The sequence below is a fragment of the Sebastes fasciatus genome, chromosome 16, assembly GCF_043250625.1.
Source record: "Sebastes fasciatus isolate fSebFas1 chromosome 16, fSebFas1.pri, whole genome shotgun sequence".
Taxonomy (NCBI): Eukaryota; Metazoa; Chordata; class Actinopteri; order Perciformes; family Sebastidae; genus Sebastes; species Sebastes fasciatus.
The window spans coordinates 31,428,972-31,455,899 of NC_133810.1; the positions used below are offsets into that span (position 1 = coordinate 31,428,972).

At 41.1% G+C, this 26,928-nt stretch overlaps 2 protein-coding genes across 2 annotated transcripts; both read right to left on the reverse strand.

Annotated features, from left to right (window-relative positions):
• Positions 1-61: 61 nt before the first annotated feature.
• Positions 62-14,955, reverse strand: fez1 (fasciculation and elongation protein zeta 1 (zygin I)). Its single transcript, XM_074611200.1, has 10 exons — positions 14,664-14,955; positions 11,321-11,678; positions 7,194-7,275; positions 5,548-5,634; positions 4,458-4,623; positions 3,773-4,092; positions 3,095-3,175; positions 1,365-1,440; positions 1,176-1,241; positions 62-1,075 (listed from the first exon to the last, which is right to left on the reverse strand). The coding sequence occupies exons 2-10, from the start codon at positions 11,647-11,649 to the stop codon at positions 1,059-1,061; spliced, it is 1,224 nt and encodes a 407-aa protein (XP_074467301.1). The 5' UTR covers positions 11,650-11,678; positions 14,664-14,955; the 3' UTR covers positions 62-1,058.
• A 2,980-nt stretch (positions 14,956-17,935) lies between these two features.
• smfn (small fragment nuclease) lies at positions 17,936-23,591 on the reverse strand. Its single transcript, XM_074611351.1, has 7 exons — positions 23,184-23,591; positions 20,120-20,203; positions 19,956-20,033; positions 19,715-19,826; positions 19,511-19,619; positions 18,890-18,943; positions 17,936-18,386 (listed from the first exon to the last, which is right to left on the reverse strand). Exons 1-7 carry the CDS (start codon positions 23,460-23,462, stop codon positions 18,263-18,265), a joined length of 840 nt encoding a protein of 279 aa, XP_074467452.1. The 5' UTR covers positions 23,463-23,591; the 3' UTR covers positions 17,936-18,262.
• Between the last annotated feature and the right edge of the window lie 3,337 nt (positions 23,592-26,928).

The following is a 26,928-nucleotide window of genomic DNA, read 5'->3' on the forward strand; positions in this document are numbered from 1 at the left end:
TCTTCTTGCAGCTGATCACGTCAGCTGCTGAACTCCGAAGGTAAAGACAGACAGAAGCAGATGCAGTCACCACTTTAGGGTACAATGTTTATTAGAATTTTGCGATTAGCGATGTAACATTCACCTACATGAAGCAAAGGAAGTCATAAATATGCTAATATGCATGCCTTTTTATTGAAATGAGCTCATCTCATCGGGGGGATGCTCTATATCTCAAGGACGACTCTCGGTGATGCGCCTCCACGTGGCTGAACAGGGTGGAATGCACAGAACCCTTTCGCTCAAATGGCACAGTAAATAAAAGTAGAAAAATCAGCAACAGAGTTTATATCAAATATTTAGATATTACAAATTAAAAGAAACTTCAAAAAAGTCCGAAGTGCACTGGATATTCAGATAGTGACGCAAAAAAGAAAAGAAGCTTTATAATGCGCTGCACGGCACCCGTAGTAGTCGTGTGTTTCTTCTCCTCCACGCGGAGCTACAGTACTCGTAAACTGGCAGAAAAAGGTGCATGGCTTTAGTATTCAAATGAGTCACTGTTTTCATCTGAAACAACACAGGGAGGTTATTTTACAGTGTAGTCCTTATGAATCAATGAATACAACAATCAACAGAACCCAGTGGGGAAGAGCTCGGTTTAGGAATGAGTGTCAGAACTTGGCAACTTTGAGATTCTGTTAGAGGAAACAAAATGAAATGAAGGAAAAGAAAGCAACAACAGCGCGTCTCCCTGCACCGAAGTGGTGTTGTGATCATTAATAGCATGTCATGCTCCATTAGTGAAGTCCTTTAAAAGAGGGATTCCACTTGTTTAACTATTCAGATGGCCGTTTGGGGGTTTGGCCTGAGCTTAATGTGCAGGAGGAGGGGGGGGGAGTGAGCTCAGCGAAAGGCAGTAGTCATAGTTGAGGTGAATACAATAATGTCGATGGTGAGGAGGATCCAATGGTTGATAATGGTAAAAGATGGGAGGCCATGCAGCTCGGGCCAGAGGAGAGGAAGGTTGGAACGCCGTCTCCGTCACACTGTGGCCCCCCCCCTGGCCTGGTGGTGCTTTAGGTAGGACACAAGACTGGAGAGGACAAATAGTGGACATTAATGTTAAAGGGACTCTATGTAAGAATCAGAAATGTCTGATGTCAGGCAACAAAAACAATGAAATGTATGTTTACCTTTCAGTATGTAGTCGGTTAGCAGTGTAGGCACCTTCTCACTGTCCTCCTTCATGGCATAAAGAACTACGAGGAGGAAATAAAACATACATCATCTCTGGGTGGACACTTTAGTTCCAGACAGTAATTATGATGTGTCTTTGATACAGATGTTGTGGGGGGGGAGAGGGTACGGGCTGGGCTACTTACTTTTTGTGAGCATCTGCAGGTCGTCAACAGATGGAGGGGTGCCTTTCTTCTCATATGGAATAACTGTGTTTAGATACTGAAAACAGAGAAGCTCAAAATGTTCAGACTCAGAACAACCTGACAACAACCTGACAACAACCTGACAACAACCTGACAACAACCTGAGAACAACATGAGAACAACATGAGAAAAACCTGACAACAACCTGACAACAACCTGACAACAACCTGAGAACAACCTGAGAACAACCTGACAACAACCTGAGAACAACCTGAGAACAACCTGAGAACAACCTGAGAACAACCTGAGAACAACCTGAGAACAACATGAGAACAACATGAGAAAAACCTGACAACAACCTGACAACAACCTGACAACAACCTGAGAACAACCTGAGAACAACCTGACAACAACCTGAGAACAACCTGACAACAACCTGACAACAACCTGACAACAACCTGAGAACAACCTGACAACAACCTGACAACAACCCGACAACAACCCGAGAACAACCTGAGAACAACCTGACAACAACCTGACAACAACCTGAGAACAACCTGACAACAACCTGAGAACAACATGAGAACAACATGAGAACAACATGAGAACAACCTGAGAACAACCTGACAACAACCTGAGAACAACCTGACAACAACCTGAGAACAACATGAGAACAACCTGACAACAACCTGAGAACAACATGAGAACAACATGAGAACAACCTGAGAACAACCTGACAACAACCTGAGAACAACCTGACAACAACCTGAGAACAACATGAGAACAACATGAGAACAACATGAGAACAACATGACAACAACCTGAGAACAACCTGACAACAACCTGAGAACAACATGAGAACAACATGAGAACAACATGAGAACAACATGACAACAACCTGAGAACAACCTGACAACAACCTGAGAACAACATGAGAACAACATGAGAACAACCTGACAACAACCTGACAACAACCCGAGAACAACATGAGAACAACATGAGAACAACCTGACAACAACCTGAACAGCGTTCAGTGTGAACGGCAGACACCACCAACTGCTGACACTCCCAAACTCACTGACAGATCTTTTAATCCACACGCTACCATATCTAAATTCTAAATGTCACCTGATGCTGTGAAAGGTTTGTTTCCATCCAGTAATGCCTAAAACTGGAGCGAACAGACCTCTATGTTCAACTATGATCAGCTGAAAAACATTCATTTATAAATCAAACTTCTCGTTTATATATACGCATTTTCCTGTAATTCATATGGACGAAACAGAGACCAAAGCATATTGCTTACTTACACTATCACCACAGATCAGATACACAGAGTAGGCCAATCATCCCTGTGTACGACCTCAACTGTGCGTTGGACTGAGGCAGTGGCGTATATATACTACTGTATACTACTGTACTGGGAGTCCTGGCCTTAAAGGACCCCTGCACTGCCAAGGCTGCCACAGCACAGCTGGTGCAAGGCCCTTCCTGTTGTTAATGAGTTCTAGTACAGCTGTAGCTTAACCACAGCACCATGAGAGGCAACCTCACTATAATCAATGAGCACTACCATAGCAGTTTATATACCCTCAGTAGCTCCTGTCTGTTACGGTTGATATTACATTTCTAAGTACATTCCTCAGACATATTATGAAATTACCAAGTATGGGCCCGACTCGTAAAAACGTAAACACAACCTCATTTTAACATTTGACCTTTGACCTTACCTGTTTCTCATTCCCTGTGCTTCCAAATGTCTGTCTGATGCCCGTCTGCAGGATGTTAGACAGTCCCTCCATGCTGAAACGCTGCAGGTCACAACCACACACACACACACACACACACACACACGCACACACACATACACACACACACACACAGAGCATTATTACGAGCTTCATCACTTCCTTCCAAACATGACATCATGCAGCGAGATGTTAGCTGTTAGCTTTATTGATTATATTACTTATATGAGTTTAGTAATGCAGCCTCAGGTATGCAGCAGTCACAACATAAAAACACTGCTGCTGCATTGCATGGTGGGAAATATCCATTAGGTTGTTTCCTAACGTTACTGGACAGGAGGAGACTGGATGCAGACGACCGGTCACTTTAGGATCTTTCCTGGAAGATACTTAACAGACTAATGGGCGGAGATCCATTATGTGTACAGTCAGAGGGAGGGGGGGGGTTGTTGTCAGGCACTACATGGTTTCACCTTTTCTCTCATTTAACTCAATGAAAACCACAGTGCACATTTGCACGACGCCATTTCCTTAATAAATCCGGTCCATTGTGGCATAACTACCTCTGGTGTAGTGACACTGATGAGAGCACAGGTTTGCACACTCAAATGAAATGAAAGGTGCATAAAGCCCAGCAGGCCACCCCTCCCTGCCTCTCACCTTGACAGGCATGCTCCCCGTCTTCTCCGTGTGGCCCGGGGAGGAGGCCGTATTCCCTCCTCCGATCACAGGGACCGTCCCCCCGCCCTGCAGGCTCAGGGCCTTGTCCCGGCGTCGGCGTTTACTGCTGTCTCGTTGCTCCTTCTGCCTGTTCTGCACCTCCATCAGGGCCGTGATGAACGTGTTCTTCACCTCTTTCTCGAACTCCAGCTCCTCGCGCCGAGCCAGCTGACTGACCAGCTCCTCGGAGTACTCGCAGATGGCGGCCTCGACCCTTTCCAGAAGCTCAACGAGCGCTGAGCTGGGCATCAGGCTCAGGCCTGCGGTGGAGATGAAGGGAGAGAGGGATGGTTGGGTTTCATTTAGTGCAACAGTATTAAGTCTGTAACACTGATTAGAGGTGAAAGACATGAAGACTCAAGGGTAAGGCTTAGTGATATAAATTCAGACTACGGCTGTCGATTAAAATATTTAATCACGATGAATCACAAATTAATCACACAATTTTTATATTATTTTATCAACATGGGAGTGGACAAATATGCTGCTTATTACACATCCCAGACCAACTGAGTTAAATGAACAAATGACTCTTAACAGCTGCTGCCTGAGTGCCAGTTAGGAGGAAATTGCATTAATTAGAAACAAACAAACAAACAGTAACGTGGATTATTTCCAGTTTTACCTTCGTAGGAGCAGTTGTTGTTGGAGGCCTGCGACAGCTGCCGGATCTCCTCCAGCAGGGAGGGGTTGGTCCTGGAGGAGCAGGGGCTGCTCTCCTCTTCATCCTCCTCCTCAGTTTCTCCCGGATCCGGAGAGTTCTCCATCATCTCCACTATCTCCTCAATGACCTTGAAGAGAGAGAGAGAGAGAGAGACAGAGAGAGAGAGATGGAAGGATACAGCGAGACAGGTGGATGGACAGGAAAGAGATAAGGAGACAGGGATAAGTACTCACATCCATAACCATCCATTTGTCAGTAGAGCGAGGCCACTAACATGCCAGAAGCCTCCTGTAGTGTACGTATTGTACCTAAATCCATATTAGTGTCTACAACAGCAGTGAGCGGCAGAGGCAGCCTTGGATTTAGGCAGGCGTCTGTCTAAACTCCGATACCAGCACGATAAATGATCAGTCCAGTAACACTCCAAACTGTCCTACAGGACACGTAGGCAAAATAGACCAAATGAAAAGGTAATGTATGCATCGAATGCATCGAGCAATGCAAAGATGTGTCTGGGGTTCCTCAGGGCTCTGTTCTCAGTCATTTACTTTCTCCCGTTGTTAAGCTGATGATATATTTGTCCAGGAGCATTGCAAAGAATAAATCATTTCTTAAACCGTTACACATGCCTTCATTTCGACCCATCTAGATTGCAAATTTTGCAACTGTGGGACTAATAAAGGAATATCTTCTCTTATCTTATTGCCCCAGAAATCAAAGAACTGCCTCCAGCTTGTGCAAAAATACAAGATCCGGACCATTTGAGCACATTTCCACCATTCCGGCCTCCCTGCACTGGGTTACCTGAGGCGTTCGTGGTTTGACCCCCCCCCAGTTGTAGATTCCAACAAATACAATTATTGTAAATAAAAATGCATGATGTGTGAAAAGTGGCAGGTAAAAGGTGAAAATGACTCATGCACCATTCTGAGACGAGTCTCATGTTACAACCTGCTTTCCTTTTCCTAATTTTTAAAACACACACACACACACACGCACACACACACACACACACACACACACACACACACACACACACACACACACACACCTGATCAGCTGTGATGAGAGGCTCCTCCTTCAGGCAGTTGGCGTTGTCATTCTTCTCATTCATCTCCTCCTCCTCTTTTTCGTGGATCTGCAGAATGTGAGACGAAACGTGGGAACAACAAACGAATGACTACGACAGCATGTCTAACTAAGAGAATGAGGCAAGAACAACTTGTCTTATATGCACTGGAATTAATGAACCGAATCATTTTCCAAAGGAAGCAGAGATCAGTCACACTCATTTATATAAATATCTGAAAGGTTTTAAATTATTTAGTAAAAAGCAATTTGCTATTCTATTTGTTTGTGTTTTATACCTCAGAGTTGTAGGGCCACATTGAGGGGAAACAAATCGGAGATTTCGAGAATAAAATCATAATATTATGAGAAAAAAAGTTGTAATTTAATGATAATAATTCTATGAGAAAACAAGTGATTTCCTCCTCCACCAAAGAGGTATTCTCCCCCAAGACCGTGTGCTTCTTTCTTCAGAATAAACGCAGTTTCTTGCACAATCTTTTCCAGATCCTGATACTGATGCTAATGTGGAGCTGATGAAGTATTTGGTTATTTGTGAAACCTAAACTAAAGTAGAACTTCACAAGATGCTCCACGTTCCTCATTTTCACACTATTTACCCTCTAAAATAACACGTACAATTACTACTTTATAATATTATGACTTTTTTCTCTTAAACTTATGACTTTATTCTCTTTTTCCTGACTGTGGCCCAGATACTACATCGTAGTTTTAGTAGTTTATACCTCGTTTATTAACTTATTTGCAAAATTTACCTTTCATACAGTTTTGATAGTGAAGTTAATTGTAATGTGAAGAATCGATCTGTCGGTCCAGACCCAAACATTCATGGTTCCCAGATGTGACCTTTCCTCTAAATGACTCAACAACTTGCTCTGAAACATGGTTCAGACATTCATGTTCCTGTCATGATGAATTATAGGGTGACCCCTGGTGATCAGGTTAAAATGTGAATGTGTCCAACACTTTGGTTTCTGAACAAAAAAAACACAGCAAGCAGATGTATTTTGTGATCCTGGTATGTTTGGAATAAATACAAGAACTTCAGGAATTAAAGGTGCTGTGGCAGAAGAACTAGTTCACTTAGTATACACAATATCCATAAGAAAAGGAAATGTGTCCCTTGTGAAATATTTACTGGTGTTTTGGTATAAACATTTTAAGTTTGAGAGAATCCCATCAACTGGACTGAAGGCAGGGTTTATAGCTGGATATGAGCACTCACACCAACAACCATCTTCCTCTGAGACTAAATCGTTCTGCTCCGGCCTTGACCAGCTCAAACATGGCCCAGACTGCTGAGCGCCGGCTGTCCAATTTTTGTATGTGACAGCCAATTAAGGGAGTGGGGGAGGAAGAGGGAGACCTCTGCTGAATGGCAGAGCAGTCAAGGTTGGGCAAGCTTGTCTTCAAGAGTCGGCATGAAATGAAGCCTCAGAAAGAATGAACCAGACAGCTACAGATATAAAACCATAACAGTAAAAACAGCCCTTATAAACTAGTGGGACCGACAATAGGGAACATTTTCATTTCTAAAAAGTTTGTCAAAAAATGTGGAGTTATTATTATATATCTACACCAAATAGAAAGATGTGTAGTGACCTGTACCTCCTGCTCAGACAGATTGCCGTTGAGTCCCTCTGAGTCGTCCCAGGTGGAGATGTAGTTGTCAGTTAGAGCATCCCACACACTGCAAAACAACACACAGAATATGCACACATATAAGCAAGGGCACACACACATAGAGAAAAACAAGCATCAAAACACTATATTGGCCTTATAGCTCTAAAGGCCATCTACCACGGTAAGCTGGTGTATCCACACCCACAGTTATATAACTAGAGCTAGAGTTATCTCCCTGGTTATAAGGACGGCTACTCAGACCCGTCTTCAGCAGCCTGCAACTCTGTCAATATTTCAATGTGGCAAGTCAATGATTGAGGTCAATACGCAGAGCTGGAGGCTGCAGAGGAACAATGCACAACAGAAAAAACAAAACAGCTTACTACTCAGTAAAAGGTATCCTTTAGCAGAGATTTAGATAAAGCTTCTCACATCATTGTGCCGGCGGTCTCCGACTGCAACCCGGAGCAGCAGCGTCTGTCTGAAGGACGAATGACATCAAACTGGCAGAGAAATGTCCTTTGTGTTGTTTTTCTTCCTCTCTACTGAGAGGTTAGTTCAGGCCTGCTGCCCTGCTCCCAGTGGCACTGCCCACACCCGGACACACACTGGACACCATTCAGCTCCTGGCTTACCTCACCCAGCAGGCCTGCATGCCATTACTGTGCCAGCACTCAACATAAACAGGGTCAGCGGTTCAATACCAAGCAATCATAACCAAGTGTTGGCCAGAAGGAAAAGAAAATGAATGATATGAAACATTTCCCTGTCAGAGAATTCATTCACTCTGGAAATGTTTTCCCGAAAGATAAATAAACCGAACTAAAGCTGCTCAGTGGGGAGAAATGGAGCAAATGAGGTCAATGCTTGACCTTAACTATTAGAGGTCAATGCCTAACCTTAACTATTAGAGGTCAGTGCCTAACCTTAACTATTAGAGGTCAGTGCCTAACCTTAACTATTAGAGGTCAATGCCTAACCTTAACTATTAGAGGTCAATGCCTAACCTTAACTATTGGAGGTCAATGCCTCACCTTAACTATTAGAGGTCAATGCCTAACCTTAACTATTAGAGGTCAATGCCTAACCTTAACTATTAGAGGTCAATGCCTAACCTCAACCATTAGAGGTCAGTGCCTAACCTTAACTATTGGAGGTCAATGCCTAACCTTAACTATTAGAGGTCAATGCCTAACCTTAACTATTGGAGGTCAATGCCTAACCTTAACTATTAGAGGTCAATGCCTAACCTTAACTATTAGAGGTCAATGCCTAACCTTAACTATTGGAGGTCAATGCCTAACCTTAACTATTAGAGGTCAATGCCTAACCGTAACTATTAGAGGTTAATGCCTAACCTTAACTATTAGAGGTCAATGCCTAACCTTAACTATTGGAGGTCAATGCCTAACCTTAACTATTGGAGGTCAATGCCTACGATAACTATTGGAGGTCAATGCCTAACTTTAACTATTGGAGGTCAGTGCCTAACCTTAACTATTAGAGGTCAATGCCTAACCTTAACTATTGGAGGTCAATGCCTACGATAACTATTGGAGGTCAATGCCTAACTTTAACTATTGGAGGTCAGTGCCTAACCTTAACTATTAGAGGTCAATGCCTAACCTTAACTATTGGAGGTCAATGCCTACGATAACTATTGGAGGTCAATGCCTAACCTTAACTATCGGAGGTCAATGCCTACGATAACTATTAGAGGTCAATGCCTAACCTTAACTATTGGAGGTCAATGCCTAACCTTAACTATTGGAGGTCAATGCCTAACCTTAACTATTGGAGGTCAATGCCTAACCTTAACTATTGGAGTTCAATGCCTAACCTCAACCATCTTGCGAGAGTTTTGCAAATTCTGGGTTACCTTCTAGACACGTCCCTGTAAGGCTCTCCGGTTTTAAATGAGTCCCTTTAAATCAGAGGACACCCTCCAGGGAACAGAGATATTTTTCCTATAGGCCATAACACAACAAACATCATTAAGATCTGCTTAAGGCGAATACATATCTAGTGAATGTGATTTGAAGTCACAGCCTGGATTGTTACTTGCGAGTATTGTTATGAAATGAGAGAAACAATGAGACATTGTTTATGACAAAAACTCCACAGGAGGTTTGAACAGTTTGACTGGAATATACTGACTTCCCTGTCTGAGCCACAACGTCAGTGTGAGGCATTAGGTTCACGTCTTGGTTATAACATGCAGATTAGTGTAGTACTGTAGCACACAGCCATGTGTTCTGTGGGCTAATCAGTCAAAGCTTTATCCTTCAATACAGACTCATTTTTAACGTCATGTGATTCCTTCCAAAAACTCTCCTCTATCACCGACAGTCAGGCTACTTTTAGCATGATTCCTATCCACAGTGTGAAGACGAGTGTATTTCTGCCTCAGTGCCTGCTAGCTAAAGGAGGAGGATCAGGCAGCCAGCTGGTGGAGAGGCAGAGACAGAGACAGAGACACACCAACATGAGCCAAAGCTAACTGAGGCGTACAACACTGAATTATTCAACATGCAGCCCGCCTGTGGAGCTGGGGAGGGCGGGGTCATACCTGCTGATTGACGGGTTGTTTGGGACGTTGCGGTCTGCCAATATTTTTGGCTTTTGCCATGTGGGACGTGCTGAGCCACTGTTCTGGCCTTGACAGTGTGTTGTGTGCGGTATTGATGACAGCATAATGCCTATGCTTGTGTGTAGGTAACACAGAGGGCTGGAGGAATAGTCTTTTATTATGTCACTATATTTGTGGTCGTTTCTATCACTTTATAATGTTCCTGTTGGCCCAGGTTGCATCACAAAGCCCAAATGCAGCAATATGTCAGCTGAAAAGTTCTCTCATCTTCAACCGCTTATCCGGGGACGGGTCGCCGGGGCAACAGCTCCAGCAGGGGACCCCAAACTTCCCTTTCCCGGGCCACATTAACCAGCTCTGACTGGGGGATCCCGAGGCGTTCCCAGGCCAGTGTGGAGATATAATCTCTCCACTTAGTCCTGGGTCTTCCCCGTGGTCTCCTCCCAGCTGGTCGTGCCTGGAACACCTCCCTAGGGAGGCGACCAGGCCCGAACCACCTCAGCTGGCTCTAAGGGAGACGCCAGCCACCCTCCAGAGGAAACCCATTACGGCCACTTGTACCCGCAATCTCGTTCTTTGGGTCATGACCCATCCCTCATGACCATAGGTGAGAGTAGGAACGAAGATTGACTGGTAGATTGAGAGCTTTGCCTTTCGACTCAGCTCTCTTTTCGGTGCGATAAAGCGAATGCAATACCGCGCCGCTGCTCCGATTCTCCGGCCAATTTCACGTTCCATAGTCCCCTCACTCGCGAACAAGACCCCGAGGTACTTGAACTCCTTCACTTGGGGTAAGGACTCATTCCCTACCCGGAGTAGGCAATCCATCGGTTTCCTGCTGAGAACATTGTCCTCAGATTTAGAGGTGCTGATCCTCATCCCGGCCGCTTCACATTCGGCTGCGAACCGATCCAGTGGAGGTCACAGACCGATGATGCCAACAGGACCACATCGTCTGCAAAAAGCAGCGATGAGATCCTTAGCACACTGAACTGCAAACCCTCCTCCCCCCGACTACGCCTCGATATCCTGTCCATGAATATCACCAACAGGATTGGTGACAAAGCGCAGCCCTGGTGGCCAACCTCCACCGGAAATGAGTCCGACTTACTGCAGAAAACCCGAACACTGCAATGCAAATGCTTTTTGATAAGTGCTATAAGTGCCAGTTTAGGTCAGACTGAACTGTAACAGATCCATTAAAACCTCAGTTTTGCACACTGCAGGCTAGAAAATAGAGACTGACGAATACCACAAAAGGTAGCTGAAAGCCCCAGAACATTTGCACGTTAGTAAGTGGACCTTAAGCTATGAGTATTTTGACCAGAAGCTCCTTCAGGATGAAGAATGGTTCCCCTTCCATTCAGCCAGAACTGAAGAAGCTTCTTGGATGAGAAGTGAAACATCTTCAAGAATCTAAACCAAGTCCAGTTGCTGCTGATTTAACCCTTGACTCGGATACCATGACCTGTATGACTGAGAACCTTCACAAACATATATTATTATCTGTGTGGTCACTCACTCTTCATCCTGCAGCCTCTCCTCATCCTCCTGGTTGTGTGACTGGTTGCGTATGGGCGCCAGGACCTCCGTCTTGGTGTTGTAATTGTGGAAGCAGACGTTGAGCTTTTCGTCAAACTCGTTCACCAGGTCCTCCATCGACTTGAAGCTCATCATCTCAGAGAAGTTCTCCAGCTCAGAGAAGTCCTCGCGGGTGATGGAGGCCAAGGGGATGGTGGTGGTGGTGGTGGAGTAAGAGGAGTGTTTGAGCGCCGGGTGGTCCAGCTCGTCCATGCGGCAGGGCCGGAGGTCCTCAAACTCCTCATCCAAGCACACAAGAGGGGCTTCCATAGTGTCCCCTGTCTGCTAGTCTCTGATCCCTGCACAGAGAGAGAGAGGTGGTCACAGAGTGTTTAATGCATTGTTGTTGCTAAATCAGCAGGTTTCATCAGCCTTCCTTTAATGAGGCACGGCCACTGCTGCAGCAGCTGTTTAAAAGGAAAGACTGCATCTGTTCTCATCTGTTAGATTTACCCTGAAGGATTTATCTAAATCACGCCTGCCTCACCTCATATGGAATGGCACCATGCTGTCTAGACAAAGAGGAGATGGAGGTAGATGTGCCAGAAGGGGACCGGGTCCCAAAGGGAACCCAACCAGTTGGCTTCTACTGGTAAACCACATTAATTAAGTACATCTACTGGGATTAGACTGATGAGGTTTCCAACCTTCTGGGACATGAAAGTATAGTCCATAATATGATATATTATAGTAAGGCTAGTCTTTAGGTTTTCTTTAAGGGATTTGACACATATATGGGTGTAAAAATATATGCATTATTTGTGTCATAAATGGAGTCAGATAATCATAATGTTGCTCTGAGAATGATTCTGATTTAGAGAGATGGACTCATCTTCTAATGTCAACGCAAGCACCAGTTGTATATAATAGTACACGTCCAAGGATACATTTTTACAGCACGTTTGGGGGTTGACTATTATGATAATAGAGTTTTGACAGTACATACAGTATATGCATAAAATGATAGAGTGCTTCAGGGATGACGCATTTTTGTAGGCCAACCAATAAGTGATCATCTCTCTGGTTCCCTCCACTAACAGGAAGTGATCATCTCTCTGGTTCCCTCCACTAACAGGAAGTGATTATCTTTCTGGTTCCCTCCACTAACAGGAAGTGATCATCTCTCTGGTTCCCTCCACTAACAGGAAGTGATCATCTCTCTGGTTCCCTCCACTAACAGGAAGTGATCATCTCTCTGGTTCCCTCCACTAACAGGAAGTGATCATCTCTCTGGTTCCCTCCACTAACAGCCAATGGGATTGTTCCATTGGGTTTTTGGATTAATGCAGAAAATCCTCTCTGTGGCAAACAAACGTTTTTGATACTTACAAGTTTTGTTCCGGAAGATAATCTCCACAAATGTATGATTTTTGAAGAGTAAATGAAATCGGCAGAAGTAAAAAGCTAACGTTAGAATCGATCAGATGAGTATACAGAACGAGGCTGTAAAGGCGGACTAGTGTTCGGCTTGATGACGTTTAGTAATCCTATTTAGCTTGTTAACAACCGACATATTTTATATTGTAGAACAAAATGACACAGAAATGAATGAATGTGTGTGCATCAGCAAAAAGAAGCAGCAGTTGTTCTTGTGTCATGCTGCAGTTAGACTTTTAACCCCCTGAGAACCCGACCCCGACCAACTGTACTGTCTTTCAGAGGTGAGAGATTAATTAATGTTTCTCTGATTTATGACTAGAACAACTTGTGCTGCATCTCACATTAATCTTCAGGTTCCCAGCTTTCAGATGATGAACACCACTTCTATGTGACATCTACAGCTGACCTGCTATCTTCCCCTTAAAGACACCCTGGACCCCCCTAAAGAAGACTAAAGCAGGTCTATTGTGGGTCTCGGAGGGTTAACAGAAAGTTGTACCTCGGTCAGGTTTTCTGACGCAGTGTAATTACAATAGTGAGGCCTAAGTTTCTTTCGTTGTGCTTTACTGGACTGTGGCCTGGCCAGTAAAGGAGGGTGAGTACAGAGGAGCCCATTTAAAAACCAGCTTGTGCAAGCCTCTTCCTCCCCATCACAGCACTCAGCAAAGTGCTGCTCTGTCAACAGCCGGATAGTGTTTTAGCTAGATAGCTCTCTCCTCTTCATGCTGCTGTGATTCTTTTTTAATTGCATCTACTTTGTCTTTGGCTTAATATGTCTCTGCTGAGAAAATGACTTCATGGTTGAATGAATCCTTCCAGCAGAGAAATGAATCAGCCCCCTTTTACGTGACAGTGACTGACAACTTGCGTCCGTCAGTAGATGTGATTAAGGTTATTTGGTCTACTCAATAAGCAACATTAGGAGCTGACTCCAACCTTTGCAGGAGGTACCGTTACTTTGAGATATAGCAGGGTGAAAATTCAATAATAGTACTTCCCAGTCCTGCTGTAGCCTTTCTATTTACTGCTAGCTTTAGTTGACTCTGGACTATTTTGTATGCATTCATAGCATCCACATTAGAGCTGCCAGCAGTGTGGATGGTGTGGAGGTGTTTGTTTGAGATGTGCAGGTATTGAATGTCCGTGTTTGGGAATGTGTGTCAGCCGTTTTGTATGTGACCTTCATTGAGAGTGGTGGTGGTGGTGGTCGTCGTGGTCTCAGGTGCGTCTCCGTGCTCCACAAGCATGCAGGTATGAAAAAAGCCAATCACAAGAGCTCACCGGAGGTCATTTAATGCAACGGAGCCCCATTTTTACTGTGGGAGGGATGACCACAACTACATGACCAAACAACACATCCAACACCTCCTCCACTGCAGATTTTAAAAAGCATTGATGACACCATCATGCTTAAAGTCCATTTACTCACATGTTGGTTTATTTAATTCTGAATGAGGAATGCTGCCAATGCCAACACATGACTAGTGCTATTTAAATCCATCCGTGTGAGCCTGCTGTGTATCGGGAATATGAAATTAAATTATTTCCCACATCTATTATGACCCTTGGCTAAAACCAAAATATGACTCCAAGCAGGAATCATATTTGTATTGAAAATGCCTGTAAAAATCATTCTGATTATTACTGAAATGGATTCAAATCAATATTCAGACAGCCGTGGTAGAAATGGAAATCAAGCAAATGCATGTCATCAGCTCATCAGAGGGAGAAATAAAAAGAGGAGAGTGGGGGAGGGAGAAAAGAGAGAGGAAGGAGAGATGGAGGAAACCATGGTTACAAGGCAAGGATGAAGGGAAGATGATGCACACGACGAGGACCTCAAGAGAGGTCAGGACTGTGAGGATGAGCAGCAGGATGAGAGGTGCAGCAGGAAGGCAGATTACCTGCAGTAGATGTGATGCTGTTGTTATGGCTCGGTGTGTGGAGGCTGGATCTTCTCAGACGAGGAGAATCTGTGCCTGAGCCTCCCTCCGCTGCAAAACCCACCGATGATGACGAGCAGCAGCAGTTACATTCATTCCACGGTGAAATCTGGAGAAAAACAAAAATCAGGGAGGTAAAGATGGCACCGTGGTCTGAGCTTTGGTCTGTTATCCCTTCCTCACCCGTTAGCCCACAGCCACCCTTATCTGTCCTCCCACAGCCCGTTGTTTTCCAATCAATAGGCAGCCAGCCCAGCTCACACAGAGCCTGCGCACTACCAGGCCTCTGACGATATCAGCTCAACCCCTCCCTTTCTTCCATCACTATCCTCTCTTTCTCCCTTTGTCCCTGCCTCCTCCCTGCACACATTAATCCCCCAATATTCATGAGGACAGAAGGAGGAGGAGGACGAGGAGGAGGAGGAGGAGGTTTGGGGGAAGGAGATGTGTCTGTATAAAGGTAGCACATTGTCTACCTTGTAGATCCTGTTTATATCACCAGCTTTCCTTCTCTACTTGATCATTCTGACACATATCTGAGCAGGATGACATCATAGAGAAGAGGATGTCTTATTTTGAACCTGTATATATCTGCACAAAAAAAACTGCAAGGTGGCAAAAATGAATGAAAATCACACTATACAGCGTTCAAGGCTATAGCTTTGAAATATTGATTGCCATAAATGTTGTTATTTAACTTTCTTGTCAGAAGACAACCATGTAATCAAATGTTTAAGCCGTAATAATCTGCTGCACTCCAATAAAAATGAGATGAGACTATATTTACACAAACTCATTAAAAGTTCCCTGCGCTACGTTGGATAATCTCTCGTTAGGAGACATTCGTAGTGATTTTTCAGACCTGGTTGATAAAGTAGGAGGATTTACATCAAGCCAAACATACAGGATTGAAAGAAGTGCAGCATATGTGATACTAAGCAAGTTGTCATTTTTGATCAGAGGAGAGGACAACGCATGACTTTTAACTAAAAATGAATTTAACAAAATATAAATGAAACAATAGCAATATAAAGTATGTAAAATCAGAAACATCAGTAGTGTGTTGTGTGCTTGAATGAGTACAGTGAAGTGTAGAAACTTAACCGAAACCACAAACCATCTGCTCAGGGAGAGAGAGACCGACTGAATCCATATATATATATATATATATATATATTAATATAGCTGAGGAGCAGCAGGCACAGGTGCTGATCATCATCAGTGATGTACTTCCTGCTTCCCTCCTAAAAGGGACATGAACAGGAGATCAGGAGGGCTGTCACAGCATCCATCACTATTGTAATGCCAAGAAATGTCTCAATCTCTGTTTGAACAGAGGACCAGGATGTTGTGATCAACGGACCAATGACAATGAATGTTAGTTAAAAAATGTATATAAATATATAAAACATATACGTATATAAAACATTTCATAATATAGTATGTGATAAAAATGTCATAGTATTGTTTTTTTTAAAACAATTATATATATAAAACATGTCATAGTATTGTTCATTAAAAAAATTATATAAATATATAAAACATATAAGTATAAATATATATATATATATATGTATATAAAACAATTCATAGTATAGTATGTGTTAAACATATAGTATAGTATAGTGATAAAAATATCATGGTATAATATGTGATAAAGAAGTTATAGTATAGTATGCCATAAAAGTGTCACAAAATAGTACGTTGTAAAACATGTAGTATAGTATATCATAAAAATGTCATGGTATAGTATGTCATAAAATGTGATAGTACAGTTTGTCATGAAACATATCATGGTACAGTGTGTCATAAAAAAATCATAATATACTATGTCATAAAAATATGTCATAGTATTGTTCGTTAAAAAATGTATATAAATATATAAAACATATATATATATATATATATATAAAACAATTAATAGTATTGTATGTGATAAAAAAAATATCATGGTATATGATGTGATAAAGAAGTTATAGTATAGTATGCCATAAAAGTGTCATAAAATAGTATATCATAAAAATGTCATAGTATTGAATGTCATAAAATGTGATAGTACAGTTTGTTATGAAATATATGGTAGTGTGTCGTAAAAAATGTCATAAAAATGTCATAGTATAGCATGTCTTAAAAATTCATAAAATACTATGTCATAAAAAAATGTCATGATTACTGTCATAAAAATATCATAGTAATGCGTGTCATAAAACCATCATAGTATACTACAGTATAGTAAAGTATGTCATATAGTATATAGTAAGTATAGTGTGTCTTAAAGAAGTCATAAAATGTCATAGAATAGCATAAAAGAAATGTCGGTACATTTGATGTGTTTTATATAAAGTCTAAGCAGGTTTCATGTGTCTTCCTGAAGAAAAGGCTTCTGTCAGTCACTGCCATAAAGCTCACGGTGTGGAAACCTCTCAAAAGCACCATTTCACCGGGGGAACTCTTTCCTGGAACTAAGAACCTTTTGAGGATGAAGATGATGAGAAGACGATCAAGAGAAATCGGAGGTAGGCCTACCTGAGCTTTATTTTAAGGGCCTGAATACTTCCCTTCTGTTTTCTTTATTTCTAAAATCCTGTTTTGGTTGTTTTGCTTCGTCATTATTCAGTCAGAGCTGAAGGAAACAATCATTTAAATGATTTTAGCAGAAGGCTGCAACATAACAAACTACTTACTTTCTGAATGCAAATGTAAAATCCTGTTGACTTGTTATTCAACGGTCGGTAATCCTGCACGCTACTGAAGAGTTAAATGTCTCTTATGTTTATACCTATTCATTCTTTTTATCTGTGAAAATGATGAAGTGTAAATCAATGTAAACTAAGCTCTTGAATTAGATCTTTGTAACACCAAACTAGTTTCAATGACCGCTTCTGTTAATCCTAAATTCTGAGTCCTTCTTCTGCATCATTGAACAATCTGAATTCATGTTAATCTCAGCTGTCTTCATCTGAGGCTTCTACCTCACTGCAAAACAGAACACGCTGCCATCTAGTGTTGTTCCTACGGCTCTACAGTATACTCTATACACTATGTACAATATTAGAGTTTACAGTTTGGCAGTTAGTAAAGAGAGAAAGTGATGTATTGCACCATTAGGTGTAACAGGGAGTACAGTATGTGGAGACTTTATAACAAGTGTGAATGCACCACATAGTCTGAACTCTGTTCCATTTAGTGTGTGTGGTATTCAGTTGATAAAGTGACACAGGCTGAACGGACGGTTTCCTCAGGGATCAGTTTATTTGGTTTCATTTAAAAACAAGAGAAACAGAAAGTCAATCCCAGACTAAAGTTTAATAAATACAAAACTGCAAGGTCACTTTTTTTTCAAATGCTCCTCTTTTAAACTTTGAAAAAAATAGATTTCTTTTGAATAAACGGTTACAAGATGAAACCTCTACATTTAACTTTTCAACTATACTGAAACAAAGGATCACTGAACAGAAACTAAAATCAATGAAGACAATCACAGAGATCTCCCTGACTGAAAAGTGGTAACAACACTGAACGTTCCCTCGTCTCACTCATACAGTATGTGCTAACTGTTGTTAACTATCGGCGCTGCCTCCGTTTTCTGCGATCCTGCGCTTCTTCTCCTCCGTTGAGGCTTTGAAGATGTTGGCTCTGTAGTACTGCAGCTCTTTAATGCTCTCCTGGATGTCACCCAAGGCTCTGCAGGAGGAAACCACAGTTTCACAGTATTCCCTTCATCATGCACATTCCTCTGAACTTTAAAGTCAGCTTAAAGGATCATTTTGATTCATTTCAAACCGGATCTGGACGTCAGCTGAGGCAAGAAACATGACAAGCCCAGGTTACTTTAACTGATTTTGAAGATAAATAAAGCTGAACAGGTAAAAGCATCACCCAAACTGTAGAACTCTATCACAGATTACAGACACACTTCTTGCTTCAGCTTTAAACTCCTGTATTTACTGTAGTGCAGTGTGTGGTTTAGATAACGTGGATAAACTGTTGGTTTGTTTCCAGCCTGTCTGACTGTGTTGTAGTGATTGAGTAGTGATGACTCAGCAGTTACTCCGGTGAGTTCAGTGGAATCATAACTGATAGCAACAAAGGCCAAAGCTACAAAAGTAAAACCTCAGTTGGATAAAAAAAAAAAAGAACCACAATCATTCTTGACATGATGATGTTCATAAGCTTGTTCTGTTTACCTGTGGGCGGCTTTCTTGTGAGGCGCCAGCTTGTATTCCTCTGGAAACCACCGTCTGAAAGCATTTATTAAACAGAAACAAACACACATTTATCTAATTATACAGTCATATTATACCACTTTCATACCAATGACCTTGGTTGGATCAGGGTTTCCTGACGCTCGTCAGGACAATTCAGATACAAGCTGACTGTCACAACCCGGGAACGATGCATACTAACTAGCTCAGGTGTTAGATACGGGCGGGGGGGTTACACTTCTGGAGCATTACAGAGAGAGGAGATGATAGTGACATCATCAATGTGTGCAAAAATGTCAAAGGATGATGCATGTTTTTGGTATACAGTGTAAATATAGAACACATAAAATGTTAACTATGTTGACTATGGAGCTGTAATGAATGCAAAAAGATTTACAGTATCTATTCATCAACAGGAGCTGTGTTTCCTCTGTCTATATGCAGTACCCATTCATCATATATTACACTATACGGTGTTATCTAATATGATAATATAAAATTTAATTAAATATTTTATTTAAATAATTGATTTTCTATTTTATTTAAACAGAAAATAAAAATAATAATTAAAAAAGGACAGAGGACAGGAGATGCAACACTGACCTGCAAAGCTCCTTAATGGTGCTGACGTCAACGATTCGGTAGTGGAGGTGGTACATGAACTGTGGCATGTACTTGTCCAGGAACTTCTTGTCCGCATGCACAGAGTTACCTGCAGGAAGAGGAATCACAGGATGTACGACTGTAGGAACCTAATCAGTCGAGTGATATCACAGTGACTGCAGCTGATGCTAAACAGTATCTCACCGGCGAGGGGACACTGTCCAGGCGGGGTGTGCTGTCTGACGAAGGACAGGAACTCATACTCTGCTTGTTCCAGGGTGATTTTACTGTCCTGTACAGCCTGGGTCAGTCCTGACTGAGACACAATTACAGCGGCTGTAAACATCACTAAACACAAACGGTCTACAGACAGATTTCATGGTCGCACTCTGCAGCCCTGCTATGTGATTTCCTATCTACTTTCCTTCCACAAAGAGCAGCTTACCTTTCCATGATGCTCTATACACCACTCCGACATCCCTTCCAGCAGCTCGTTTGGCTGGTTAATTATCAAGTTGGGGCCCTGCCGACAGAGAACAGATGAGCTGAATTAACAAGACGAGATAGAAGAGAAGCGGCGGTCTAATTGTGTTTATGTGTTTCTGTTACCTCAGCCAAAATGTTCAGGTCAGCGTCTGTGATGATGCACGCCATTTCAATGATCTTGTCCTTCTCAATGTCCAGACCTGTCATCTAAAATAACACACACAGAGACTTAGTTCTCCAACATGCGGCCCTCAAAAGCAGCATCGCTTTACATCTTACAGTACTTAAATCCTTCTTAAACAGCATTGACGGGTTCACAACAGCATCGACGGGCAGAGACCAACAGAATAACAGGAACATAAATAGTCAGTCTTTATCTTAAAGGTGTTTGCTGGGTTGTTCACACACCTTTTCAGTAATATCCTATCAATAAATGTGTACAAATCAGTATTTACAAGCAGATGTTACACCTTTAAAAAGAGGCTGCAATACTGTTTCTGGGTGTTATTTTGTACTCGTCATGCATCATTAAAGGTCCCATATTGTAAAAAGTGAGATTGTCATGTCTGTTATATTATAAAGCAGGTTTAAGTGCTTTATATAAATACGGTGAAAGTATTGAAACGTTCAATATAAGGAGAAATAAGCACAGCCCGTATTCAGAAACTGTGCGTTTGAAACAAGCCGTCAGGAGTTCTGTCCATTTGTGATGTCACAAATATACAATATTTAGACCGCTACACGGTTTTAAACATTCTTAATGTGTCCCAGTTTATTTCCGGTTGCAGTGTATGTGAATGACATCAGCTGACAGGAAGTAAATATGAACCCAAACTGTTGCCTAGCAACGCAATTCCGTTGAAAGGAGCTAAAACCAAGCCCCAAGGGAGGGTGCCGGTCGACGATCCGGACTTTCGTAGTGGCCAAACGGCGGTACTACATCTTCCATGTCCATCACGTGATGACTGGGCACAAAAAGACTTTTTCCCATAGACTTATATTGGGAAAGCGACGTCTGTAACTCAGCGGATCATTTATTTTGAGGTGAATCAACTCCACAGTACGAACACTCTAATAGCCCTTATTTTAAAAATTAAGTTTTCCCGTAATATTACAACTTGTTTTTCTCGTAATATTATAACTTTATTCTCGTAATATTATGACTTTATTCTCGTAATATTATAACTTTATTCTCGTAATATTATGACTTTATTCTCGTAATATTATAACTTTATTCTCGTAATATTATAACTTTATTCTCGTAATATTATGACTTTATTCTCGTAATATTATAACTTTATTCTCGTAATATTACGACTTTTTTCTCGTAATATTTTAACTTTATTCTCGTAATATTATGACTTTATTCTCGTAATATTTTAACTTTATTCTCGTAATATTACGACTTTTTTCTCTCGTAATATTATGACTTTATTCTCGTAATATTATGACTTTATTCTCGTAATATTTTAACTTTATTCTCGTAATATTATGACTTTATTCTCGTAATATTATGACTTTATTCTCGTAATATTTTGACTTTATTCTCGTAATATTACGACTTTATTCTCGTAATATTATAACTTTATTCTCGTAATATTATAACTTTATTCTCGTAATATTACGACTTTATTCTCGTAATATTATGACTTTATTCTCGTAATATTTTAACTTTATTCTCGTAATATTTTAACTTTATTCTCGTAATATTACGACTTTATTCTCGTAATATCATAACTTTATTCTCGTAATATTACGACTTTATTCTCGTAATATTATGACTTTATTCTCGTAATATAACTTTATTCTCGTAATATTATGACTTTATTCTCGTAATATTATGACTTTATTCTCGTAATATAACTTTATTCTCGTAATATTATAACTTTATTCTCGTAATATTACGACTTTATTCTCGTAATATTATGACTTTATTCTCGTAATATTATGACTTTATTCTCGTAATATTATAACTTTATTCTCGTAATATTACGACTTTATTCTCGTAATATTATAACTTTATTCTCGTAATATTATGACTTTATTCTCGTAATATTATAACTTTATTCTTGTAATATTTTAACTTTATTCTCGTAATATTATGACTTTATTCTCGTAATATTATGACTTTATTCTCGTAATATTATGACTTTATTCTCGTAATATGACTTTATTCTCGTAATATTATGACTTTATTCTCGTAATATAACTTTATTCTCGTAATATTGACTTTATTCTCGTAATATTATGACTTTATTCTCGTAATATGACTTTATTCTCGTAATATTATAACTTTATTCTCGTAATATTTTAACTTTATTCTCGTAATATTATAACTTTATTCTCGTAATATTATGACTTTATTCTCGTAATATTATGACTTTATTCTCGTAATATAACTTTATTCTCGTAATATTATGACTTTATTCTCGTAATATTATAACTTTATTCTCGTAATATTATGACTTTATTCTCGTAATATTATGACTTTATTCTCGTAATATTATAACTTTATTCTCGTAATATAACTTTATTCTCGTAATATTATGACTTTATTCTCGTAATATTACGACTTTATTTTCTCGTAAAATTACGACTTTATTCTCATAAAGTTATGACTTTATTCTGTAAATCTCAGATGTTGTTTCCCTCAATGTGGCCCTAATACTCCGTAGTACATTGTCTCTTTGGCCCTCACTGCATTAGACTTATATGCTATATACTCAGACTATAAACTGTGTCATCACAATGATCACATGTTTTGAGGCTCCAGACAGATTTTATTTTTATTATTTTGCCTAAAATGTCTCTTTAGATAGTAAAGGTTGCTGAGCCCTGGACTAAATCATACTGAATACTGACTCTACTAGAGAGACAGTCAGGAGGATGGAGATCTAGAGATCTAGAGGCTGAGTCAGAATGGACCTGAGCATCTGTTTCAACATCTGTTAACATAACGTCAGGTTCCCGTTACAAAACGGGAACCTGTTTTGTAACTGACAACACGTCAGCTCTGACTCAGCTAGTTTAATAACGTTACATGTCGGGCTTTCCCTCATTAGATAACGTTACACGTTACACTTCACCGTTACCGGTAACGTTACCGTTAGTTACAGTCCTCAGGTCTCGTTACTCTGGTTAGTCTGGTTAGTCTGGTCTGTAGCGGGTCTGTATCTCAGTAACTCACCTCCAGGTCCACCCAGACCAGTCTCCGGGACATCGTGGTGGAGGACATGCTGCTGCTGGTTCTGCTGGTTCTGCTGGTTCTGGACCAGGAGGATGATGAGGGGTTTATTATTAGTCGGTTAACCGGTTCGTTTCTCTGAACAACAACTCGACTACTGAGAGAACGCGCTGCTGCTTTACTAAACCTGCTCCTGCAGAGACCAACAGAGACAACCAGAGACCGGGATGAAGACCGACAGCACACCAGAGACATCCGGAGACAGACGGAGACAGACAGCATGGACAGAGCTGCAGAGACAGACAGATCTACGCATGCGCAGTTCCTCTTCTTCTTCTCTGGTGTTTATTGGCGGTTGGTAAACCAGCTTAGAGGTGCATCACCACCACCTGCTGGACTACTGGAGTGGAGCAGGAGAAACAAAATAAAACAAAATAAATTAATTAAAATTAAAATTAAATTAATAAATACAAAAATTAAATAAAAAAATAAATAATAAAAATAATAATAATAAAAACACTAAATTCGTTTAACTAAATCAGTTTCTCTTAAAAACTGAATAATTTCACAGAATATAAACTGGGAAAAAAAAGTTTGGAAACTTGTGTTTGGTGGATTATTTCTCTGTTGTTACAATGCTAATGGTCATTGTATTTTACATGATTGGAAAGCCTGTTTATTTACCTTCACAATGATGTCCAACTTGTAAGGATCATGCATTTGTGGGATGAGCAGCACAGCTGATTATGTGTGTAGCGCCCAATAAAAATGTTCCAAAATGCTCTGCCAATTGTAAACAGTGTATTCATAAGGCTACCAGGAAGCCTGCAATGACTGCCCTTCACCGTCAGGCCCGTCTGCGCTGGTGTCGACAACACAGACAATGGAACCTGAACATGTGGGGGAATGTCATGTTCTGTGATGAGTCCAGGTTCTGTCTGCCAAAGTTGGATGGCAGGGTCAAAGTATGGAGACGACAGTGCCCAATTCTTAGTCTGCTAATTATAACCTGTTCTTTTCTGTTTTTACCATGAATTCTTACCCCTCGTATACTTTATTTTGGATTTTGTGTAAATGTCTCCCTTTGGACTCTCTATCCCAGTATCCCCATCAAATCCCAGTCCCGTCCCTCCTCTCTGACTTGTTCCTGTAATCCTTGTCTTTCAGCCTCATACTTTTTTACAATGAATATAGAATGTGTTTGTGTTTTTGTGTCAGAGTGAGTGTCTTTGTCTGGTGAGGATCTTTGTTCCCCATCTAGGTGCTCTGTCTCTCTAATTGGCTGGAGGTGTGGGTTCAGTATGGGTTGTGTCTGCTGCTGATTGATCCAACCATCATCTCTGCAGTTTAAAATGCTCAGGTAGTCTGACAGCAGTCTGACAGCAGCCTTGTTCTGTCCTCGGCCTCCAAACCTTTGTGTTAAAGCTGATCTACAGTTGAATCAGTAGCCTTAGTGCCTTAGTGCCCTAGTTGGCTTCATCATTGTGTAACTTGTTGTAGGTTTTCTTTGTTGCTAAAGATACACTTCAGTGGTCGGGGTGAACTGCCCTCCTCACCCTACTGGACCCAGAACAAGGCCTACTGGTCAAAGACTCACCCTACTGGACCCAGAACAAGGCCTACTGGTGAAAGACTCACCCTACTGGACCCAGAACAAGGCCTACTGGTCAAAGACTCACCCTACTGGACCCAGAACAAGGCCTACTGGTCAAAGACTCACCCTACTGGACCCAGAACAAGGCCTACTGGTGGAAGATAAAAACTGTCATCAGGGCATCACATCAGACTGAACTCTTTGTCCCTGTTCACCTCTGAAAGGGACTATGAAGTCATTTCAGTGTTCAACACCAAGAAGCCCCGTCGTCTCCTGCTGGACTCATCAACAGTAAGATCATTTATGGACTAATGGCCGATTTCATTATTATTGTTTGTTGGGTTTTATGCTGATGTTGCTGCCAGCTGTGTGTGTGAATATGCTATTCTATGCTATGCTATGCTGTTTCTGTTTGTCTTGTTGGATCAGAATCAGTTTAGTTGTCCAGGTATGAGTAGACCTACACACAGAGAGGCTACCAGGAGTTTGTCTCTGGTTATTTGCTCTCATTGTACAACAGAAATAGAAATGCAGCTAAAAACAAGGTGAACAAGAGTGAGGAGAGAAGATACATATACATGTCAGGTGACCTGTAACATTCCCTCTGATGATGATGATGATGATGTAGAAGGCTTGTAGGATTAAACTGTGGTGCATGGCTCCTGTTGTAGTTAACATCATGCCTTTCAGAGTCTTATAAGTAGATGTTTGGTCTTGGACGGGACAGGCCCACCGGATTTTCTCTGTTGCCCCCAACACTGTGATTTCTGCCTACACCACTGATGCCCAAGATAGGATTAGCATTATGTCCCTGTGCTGTTCAACACCAACACAAAGACGTGAGGAGTCCCAGAGAAAGGGACAGGCAGTGAATACAGAAGGTGAGAGAGGACGGAGAGGGAAATGTTGAAGGCAGAGAGACGAGAGGATTCTCATGTGTTACAGGTCATTCATGCTACTGGCCACTAACATGGTTTTAAAGCTATAGTGTTATTCATGTTTTGCTCTTTAACACCTTAAAATGCTTATATTTAGATCAGGGAGATCAACATTTTGTTGCAGCAAGTTTAACAAATGAAAATCTTAATGACAACATCTATAACTTCGACCACAGAGAACAAAGATACCTCCGATCAAGTAGCATTGAGTTATATTTTAATTTTCTTTAATTAATCAAAACACAATGTTGGCACAAAACCTTTCTTTCTGTACAGTAACGTATGTTCACAACAGATATCCAATAGGATTGCCGAACATGATGAGATTCATTTTATTACAGTAGTAAGAGTGAGCCTAATGCATTTTGTAAGTGCTCAGTTATGACAGTACATCAACCCATGCTGTTCAGTTATAATCATTGGTAGAACATGAGTAGTTATGGGATGTACCATTTTGTGCTTACTTCACTTCAACCACATCCCTTTCTGACAACCTTTGACCTTATTATTTGTGTTCCTCGGCTGTCTCACGGCGTGCCCACACAGGGAACGTCAGCAGCGCATGGCTCTTGTTTTTTATTTCCCCCTCCGTGTTTCGCCTACTCTTTTACTGCGAGCCGCACATTCATTTAAAAATAAAAGCCCTGAAGCGTTTTTTTTTCTGTGGACAGAATTCCTTCATTTGTTAACACAAGGCTTTTATTCTGAAATATGTGCAGGACAGTGTTGTAGAACATGCAGTGACTTGCACAGCTCCATGAATGAATAAAGGACGGGGTTTTAATTGTGGATTATTACTATTATTTACAAATTACCATACGGTTCTTAACCTTTTTCTGTCTAAAATAAATAGAAATGACTTTTATAATGAAATGAAATGGCTGTTATGAAAGGCAAACTCTATGTAGAAAGAAAGGGCTGGCAGCAGCAGCAGACATGCAGCTGGTGTGGACGCCACATGCGTGAAAGATGCAGCCGTTCAGCAAGGCAGCTGCCACGCGCTGCTGAAGTTCCCTGTGTGGACAAAGTGTTACGCTGTGTTGTCCATCATTTCTATTGGCTGATTGCCCTTTGGATCCTAAACACTTGTTGCAGCATGATTTTATTGTGTGCCTGCTTTGACTGATGGCCTATTAAACCACCCGGGAACTCACAATCATTTCAGAAAGACTTATCTTAAGTTCCTCATAAAAGTTCTCAAACTGATATTTGCGGT

Excerpts from the sequence above, each read along its gene's own strand:
- fez1 (XM_074611200.1), bottom strand. The coding sequence starts at position 11,649 with ATGGAAGCCCCTCTTGTGTGCTTGGATGAGGAGTTTGAGGACCTCCGG. Across the intron at positions 4,093-4,457 it reads CAACAACTGCTCCTACGAAG|GCCTGAGCCTGATGCCCAGC; the intron begins GTAAAACTGGAA and ends TCTCCACCGCAG. Across the intron at positions 3,176-3,772 it reads CGGGGAGCATGCCTGTCAAG|CGTTTCAGCATGGAGGGACT; the intron begins GTGAGAGGCAGG and ends TGTGACCTGCAG.
- smfn (XM_074611351.1), bottom strand. The coding sequence starts at position 23,462 with ATGCTGTCTGTCTCCGTCTGTCTCCGGATGTCTCTGGTGTGCTGTCGG. Across the intron at positions 20,204-23,183 it reads TGGTCTGGGTGGACCTGGAG|ATGACAGGTCTGGACATTGA; the intron begins GTGAGTTACTGA and ends GTGTTATTTTAG. Across the intron at positions 20,034-20,119 it reads ACCTGAACATTTTGGCTGAG|GGCCCCAACTTGATAATTAA; the intron begins GTAACAGAAACA and ends CTCTGTCGGCAG.